Raw genomic sequence first — 6,851 nt, 5'->3', positions numbered from 1 at the left:
CCATGACACGTTAGCTCACTGAACATAATCCACACTTTAAAATAAAGTGAAGCTGGAGTGATCTCTCCAGAGCACAAAAGCCTGAACAGTGTATATGGAGCCACTGAGCTGCCCACACACCAATGCCCCCCTCTCAGCCTTGCTGGTTTAATCCAACGGAAAGGCAGGTGACGATCATCACCCATTTGTCTGTCTAATGAAGTCTCATTCCTAGATTGACATCAGATTGAGAGACAGCTGTAAGGGAGTTCAAATGCATTTTTTTCTCCTGTTTCGGGAAAACCTAAACCTTTTTCTCTGAGCTATACTTGATATTAGAGTAGACAAGCAGTGATATTCAATTCTCAAGTATAGTGTAAAAGGAAGGGGAAAAGAAAAAGTAACTCCTGTAGCTTAAAAGCAAAGCTCCCTATTTTATAAACATGGATACGCATGAGGCTTCTAAAACGAAGAAAGACTCCCGTGGTCTATAAATGAGCATATGTAAAGATGTTTACTTTACCCCCCCCCCCGACTCATGTATATGACACTTATACGACACTGATTTGTTCCAAAATTAGGTTAGCAAAGCAATTAACAGCTCTCCCAAAGAGTAAGTGGGTGGCTCTTAAAAGAGCCTTTGGGTTTAGAAGTTCTAGGGACGAAGCCAGAAGCAGGTTACTTGGAGCTGGTGTACTTGGTGACAGCCTTAGTACCCTCCGACACGGCGTGCTTGGCCAACTCCCCGGGCAGCAGCAGCCGCACGGCCGTCTGGATCTCCCGCGACGTGATGGTCGAGCGCTTGTTGTAGTGCGCCAGGCGGGACGCCTCGCCGGCGATGCGCTCGAAGATGTCGTTCACGAAGGAGTTCATGATGCCCATGGCCTTGGACGAGATGCCGGTGTCGGGGTGCACCTGCTTCAGCACCTTGTACACGTAGATGGAGTAGCTCTCCTTGCGGCTCTTGCGCCGCTTCTTGTCGCCCTTCTTCTGGGTCTTGGTGACGGCTTTCTTGGAACCCTTCTTAGGGGCGGGCGCGGACTTAGCAGGCTCCGGCATCTTGCAAGTCGCTCACGGCACCGCACAAAGCAAGTGAAAAACCTCTGCAGCACGCCCCTCCTTTATAGGCCGCCATGCAAATGAGGTGAGCCAAACGGAGCCGTCGGATTGGCTGCTGAGGCAGCGCGGGGCCTCCGGCCGGGGCGGCACACATGCAAATCGTTGTGCTCCAAGTCCGGCACTCCTATTGGTAAGAACGGCAAGCTGTCTCTCCATTGGTCGGGCTTAGCAGTCTCTTTCTCATTGGCCGCTGTGGGCAGCTGCGCGCTCGAGCCTATCAGAAGCCGCCGTCCTGATGCGCTCGGGTTGATAAAAGGGCGGGCGCGGCGCTCGAGCTACTAGTGCAGCTTTTCCAAGCAGCGGTTTCGTTTGTCAGCACAGCAGAGCTGAGATGTCTGGGCGCGGCAAACAAGGAGGCAAGGCTCGGGCCAAGGCTAAGTCGCGCTCGTCCCGCGCTGGATTGCAGTTCCCGGTGGGCCGCGTGCACCGCCTGCTGCGCAAGGGTAACTACGCGGAGCGAGTGGGAGCCGGCGCGCCCGTGTACATGGCGGCCGTGCTGGAGTACCTGACTGCCGAGATCCTGGAGCTGGCGGGCAACGCGGCCCGCGATAATAAGAAAACGCGCATCATCCCGCGGCACCTGCAGCTGGCCATCCGCAACGACGAGGAGCTGAACAAGCTGCTGGGCAAGGTGACGATTGCGCAGGGCGGCGTGCTGCCTAACATCCAGGCCGTGCTGCTGCCCAAGAAAACTGAGAGCCACAAGCCCAAGGGCAAGTAAAAGCGTTGCCTGGAAGCAGGTGGTTTTTTTTGTTTTTTTTTTTTGCTGAACAGTCTGAACCCAAAGGCTCTTTTAAGAGCCACCCACAACTTCAAAGGAAGAGCTGGTTACTAAATTACATGGAGTACACAAAGTCGGTTTGCTGTTGAACCAGTAGCTAGAGCATACTAGACGTAAATCCCATACTGTTGGAATACATACTAAAGTGCAACAAACATTTTTGCTAAACTGAAAACCCCTTTCAAGCCCACACTGCGTATTTCGGGAGTCTTAGAAAAGCATCACTGAAGTGCTCGCGACTCCGCGGTTCCCTGTTCTCTTCCATGTCTTTTCAATTGTTTTGTAGGAAACTGAGTCTGAGGAAGCTGCTGCGGGGGTTCGTGTGTGTGTGTGTTGATTGGACCCAAACCGGCTACAACCAAAAACCCAACACTGTGGATAGATTATGCGTGTATGTGTGTGCATTATATATGTGTATCTTAATATATACACACACTAGCGCATGCATATAGTGAATAGATAGACACGCATATTATATACGCCCGGATTTGCGTATATTGTACCTACACACTGAGTTTATACACACACACACACACACACACACACACACACTGACCTTGCGCACACAAATATAATCCTAACGTCTGGCCCAAGTGAAGTGCTCCCCCTCGGCTTTTCCCATGCAGTCTGAGCCCGGGAGGCGTGCGTTGGGCAGAGACCAATCTCTTCCCAGCGCGGGCTTTTTCAAAATTCCCAAACGGATTCATTGACCCTTCTTTCTCACTCGATCGACACGCGAGTTCCCCGGGCTCCTGGAAGGGCCGATCCTGTGGGTGCTTGAGAAGCGGGTTAACGTGAAGTTCTATTTCATATTTAAAGGGCACATTTTAAAATAACAACATTGTCCTGAGTTTCTATTGCTCTGGAGATGCAGGATTGGGGGTGGAACCCATCGCTCTCCATTATTAAAATATTATCCTGAACCCGAGCTTCTACATATTCCTCCAGGGACGAAGCCGACCCTCTCTTCTCTATGCTGGATTTCCTCGTTGCTCCCCTGCTCCCAACGCACTAGGAGCTCCCCTCCAGGGCAGTTCCCCTTGGCCAGTGCTGCTGCAGTCCCTGTCAAATCGCCCTGCCGGGGTGCAGTCTGCCCTGGGCTCTGCAGCACTAACTTCGCTGCGATCGGTGCCCTGCAGCCGCTTCCCGGGAACCGCAGAGCTAGGCGGCTGCCTGGTCTGCCCAGCGCGGGAGGCTTCAGCTCCGCCATCGGGACCGTTTGCGTTACAAGCCACCTGGGCCCTAACCTCAGCCCCGCTCACAGAGCCGGTGCCCTGAGCTTCTGCAGAGACGGGGGTGGGGATTGAAATTTCTGGCCAATGCCCGCTCAGCGCGGGAAATTCAAACAGATCAAAGTAAACTAGCATTATTCTCTGGCCCCAAACATTCCCGCACTCTAGATCTGCAGCACCGGCCCGGTGCAGTGGTGAAGAACACAGCCCCGAGAGACTTTTCCCGTGGAGATGCATTTATGGTGGGAGAGGGGTATTATAGTCTGTCCAATCACTGCTCAGCCCGGGAAATTCAAAGCCCCAACGGGTTCTCTGAAGCTCTCAGCCAATCAGAGGCTGTGCTTCGCCTATATATTGCCGGACAGACGCCTGGCGTTTCACAGCTTCTTGTGCTTCGCGGACGCGTACGGACTTCGGAGGATGGCCCGTACTAAGCAGACCGCTCGCAAGTCCACGGGTGGCAAAGCGCCTCGCAAGCAGCTGGCCACCAAGGCTGCCCGCAAGAGCGCCCCGGCCACCGGCGGTGTGAAGAAGCCGCATCGCTACCGGCCCGGCACAGTGGCGCTGCGCGAGATCCGGCGCTACCAGAAGTCGACAGAGCTGCTGATCCGCAAGCTGCCCTTCCAGCGCCTGGTGCGCGAGATCGCGCAGGACTTCAAGACTGACCTGCGCTTCCAGAGCTCTGCCGTCATGGCGCTGCAGGAGGCCAGCGAGGCCTACCTGGTGGGGCTTTTCGAGGACACCAACCTGTGCGCCATCCACGCCAAGCGCGTCACCATCATGCCCAAGGACATCCAGCTGGCGCGCCGCATCCGCGGGGAGAGGGCGTAAACCTCGGGCTGCGTTTGGAGGCTGCTGGCTCCCACTCTTCCCAACCCCAAAGGCTCTTTTAAGAGCCACCACATGTCCAGGGAAAGAGCTAGAATTCTATTTGCATTTGAGGTAATGAAACTATTCCTTAAGGCACTTCAGCACAATATTTTCCTACCTGGTTTAAACCTGTTCATATGAGCTCGTGGCTACTGCTAGTTGTACAGGTGAACCCCAACATAAACCGCGCGTTAATCTAGAAAAACGGTATCGTGAAGTTTGAACTAGGTTTGCTTTTGTTTTGCTTTGCGGCGTGGGGATGTAGCCTTCCACACAAAATAAGCGAGAGCTATAGTCTAGCGATGGGGCTGAATGACAAAGCTTGATGCCCATGCGGTCTTTATGTTGGACACAGCGCCTATTTATTACAGAAATGTAGTACTGGAGCAGTATTTATTTGATACGAAAATGAAATGGAGCAGATTACTTAGTCATATCCTGGATTGAAATAGATGCGCTTGCTTACGATTCAGTGTAGAAAAATTGGAATTTGGAGACCTTGGAAAGCAGTAGGCTAAAGATAAGGAATAAAAAGGAAGTTAGTGGTGTCCTAGTGTCGCACCTTCCCCCCTCCACTGTCCCCGACATGTCCGATATTTAGAGCAAGGCAAAATTATTAATAGAAACCAGGACATGCAAACTCACCATAACTAGAGTGGCATAAAAACACTTTCAGTGCAAGCATTGGTGGTTCAGTGGTAGAATTCTCGCCTGCCACGCGGGAGGCCCGGGTTCGATTCCCGGCCAATGCAGCATGTGTTGATTTTTTTTTTTTCTTTTCTCCTTGGAACTGCAGTGCAAAATATTCTGATTGAACTTAAATACATTTTAGAAATGTAAGGTGCGTATTTTGCATAGTACCACGAGCTTGCAAATAAACCCCAAAGCTTTCCCTCCTACTTCAGGCCATGGCTTTTTCTCCTCCGATTAAATTGTGCTCTTTGCAATCTATCTTCATTAAGACCCAGCTAGATGATTTTTAAGACCCAGCTGGGATGATTTAGCTGGGGCTGGGACTGGCGCTGGTCCTGCTTTGAGCAGGGGGTTGAACTAGAAGTGGCCTCCTGAGGTCCCTTCCAACCCTCATTTCCTATGATCCTATGAAATAAAAGAAACAGGTTTCATAGTTTCATAGTAGCTGGGGTCAGGAGGGACCTGATCAGATCATCTAGCCTGATCCCCTGCCACAGGTAGGAATGAATGCTGGGTTCACAAGACCCCAGACAGGTGATCATCTAACCTCTTTTTGAATTTGTCTAACGTAGGGGCGAGGAACACTTCCCTGGGAAGTTGGTGTCATATTGAATGAAATAGTTTGAATGTTTGTAATAGTTGCCCATTAGCCAGTTTAGGAAGAAGACAAGATTCATCTTCTTATCTAGGCCATTGTTTTGGTCTACGTGCGGAAGGTCCTGACTTTGCTCAAAGTCTTAACTCTTGAATTTTATCTTTAGAGGCCTTTAACAAAGTTAACCTAAAAATGACCCTTAAGCAAATATCCCACATTCCAAGAAATCAAACCTAGGAGCCTTTTTAAAAGTCAATTCAGTGATATGGAAATTCCTCAAAGTAATTAAAATGATCAACAAAAGAAACTAATTACCAAGCAAAAGAATCTGTTAAGAAAGATCTGAGCCCAAATTTGGGAATAGTGACAAGTTTGGGTAGGAGGGGCCCAAGATGGCAACTCACTCAATAAAAACTGTAACCTACTGTCCCAATTTGGAGGTAACTTCACTTGCAGAACAACGAAGGAAGAATCACAAGTGTAGGCTGGATCAGACTGATCACCTGAACCACCCTCTCCCTGAACACGAATCTCTTAGTTCACGCTGAAACCACGGAGCACCCAAAAGGGACTGAAGGAAGGGGACTTAGTCCTATCAGTATTGAGGCCAGCCCATTGAATTGGATTGCTGAGGCCAGCCCATTAAATTGTACTACTGAGGAATGAAAGGATATTTAGGTGTTTGGCTTCTCAGAATTCTAGGATTGTAAGTATATTATGAAAATAATAGTATTGATTCAAATTTAACTTTTAGTTGTAACTGTAGTTGTTTTTGTAATACTAATTCTTATAGCATTGTTTGGGAAGGAAGTGCATTTCGAGCATTGTTTCTGATATATGTAGTTATTGTGTTCTTAATGTTTGTGGTATTTCTTAAAGCTAAGCAGTGTTATATGCATAGCAAAGAATTTTAAAATAAAATTGTGTTGTATGAATTAAGTGTGTAATCATTGTGAAATCGTGCTATCAACTAACAACTCCCCCAGCCAGTGCATCAAATGAATCAGTAAGTTGTGCAGGATTTTCTCTATTCCATAACCCACTAGAGACAGTTGGTTCCAGATTCTGGCCACCCTAACTGTAAAATATTGCCTTCTGAGCTCTAACCTAAACCTATTCTCCATCAGCTTATTACCACTGTTCCTCATCACCCCAGGTGGTGCTGGGGAGAAAAGGGCTCTACCTATTTCCTGATGATCTCCCTTGATGATACCCACAGAAAAGGAAGGTCACCCATCACTGCCCCTGGCCTATTCTGGGGATGAGTTCAATATCGATTTATTTGTGTAAATCTGACATTTTATTAGACCAACTCAAATAATTGGAAAAAGTATTCTTTGAGAGCTTTCCAGTACATATACCCTTTCAGGCAGAGGAAGCATTAGCAGTTAGTGTGTGCTCTTCCTGTAGGCAATGAGTATTTTTCATGGCTCCACAGGAGAAAGTAACATTCAGATGTGACAGCAATTTAATAAACTGCAGTAAACACAAAGGGCCACACGATGGAGCCAGAGACCAAGAAATGGCTAAAGTGCAATTGTTTTCATAATCCCTGGTTTTGACAAGTGATTTCATTCGGGTT

The 6,851-nt window shown here is 48.9% G+C and overlaps 3 protein-coding genes and 1 non-coding gene across 4 annotated transcripts; 3 read left to right on the top strand and 1 right to left on the bottom strand.

Annotated features, from left to right (window-relative positions):
* Positions 1-574: 574 nt before the first annotated feature.
* LOC132250793 (histone H2B 5) lies at positions 575-1,071 on the bottom strand. The gene has a single exon (XM_059728245.1). The coding sequence runs from the start codon at positions 1,036-1,038 to the stop codon at positions 658-660; it is 381 nt and encodes a 126-aa protein (XP_059584228.1). The 5' UTR covers positions 1,039-1,071; the 3' UTR covers positions 575-657.
* A 315-nt stretch (positions 1,072-1,386) lies between these two features.
* Positions 1,387-2,108, top strand: LOC132250790 (histone H2A type 2-C-like). Its single transcript, XM_059728241.1, has one exon. The coding sequence runs from the start codon at positions 1,430-1,432 to the stop codon at positions 1,817-1,819; it is 390 nt and encodes a 129-aa protein (XP_059584224.1). The 5' UTR covers positions 1,387-1,429; the 3' UTR covers positions 1,820-2,108.
* Positions 2,109-3,274: 1,166 nt separating this feature from the next.
* Positions 3,275-6,204, top strand: LOC106739775 (histone H3). Its single transcript, XM_014605159.3, has one exon. The coding sequence runs from the start codon at positions 3,343-3,345 to the stop codon at positions 3,940-3,942; it is 600 nt and encodes a 199-aa protein (XP_014460645.2). The 5' UTR covers positions 3,275-3,342; the 3' UTR covers positions 3,943-6,204.
* TRNAG-GCC (transfer RNA glycine (anticodon GCC)) lies at positions 4,663-4,733 on the top strand. The gene has a single exon. It is a non-coding gene; the product is annotated as a tRNA-Gly (tRNA).
* Positions 6,205-6,851: the final 647 nt, after the last annotated feature.

Source organism: Alligator mississippiensis, chromosome 5 (assembly GCF_030867095.1).
Source record: "Alligator mississippiensis isolate rAllMis1 chromosome 5, rAllMis1, whole genome shotgun sequence".
NCBI lineage: Eukaryota > Metazoa > Chordata > Crocodylia > Alligatoridae > Alligator > Alligator mississippiensis.
The sequence above is the reverse complement of the archived record's forward strand: the minus strand, read 5'-3'. Positions and strand labels throughout refer to the sequence as shown.

What these genes read in the sequence shown, in the direction of transcription:
- LOC106739775 (XM_014605159.3), top strand. Translation starts at nt 3,343, where the DNA reads ATGCATTTATGGTGGGAGAGGGGTATTATAGTCTGTCCAATCACTGCT.
- LOC132250793 (XM_059728245.1), bottom strand. Translation starts at nt 1,038, where the DNA reads ATGCCGGAGCCTGCTAAGTCCGCGCCCGCCCCTAAGAAGGGTTCCAAG.
- LOC132250790 (XM_059728241.1), top strand. Translation starts at nt 1,430, where the DNA reads ATGTCTGGGCGCGGCAAACAAGGAGGCAAGGCTCGGGCCAAGGCTAAG.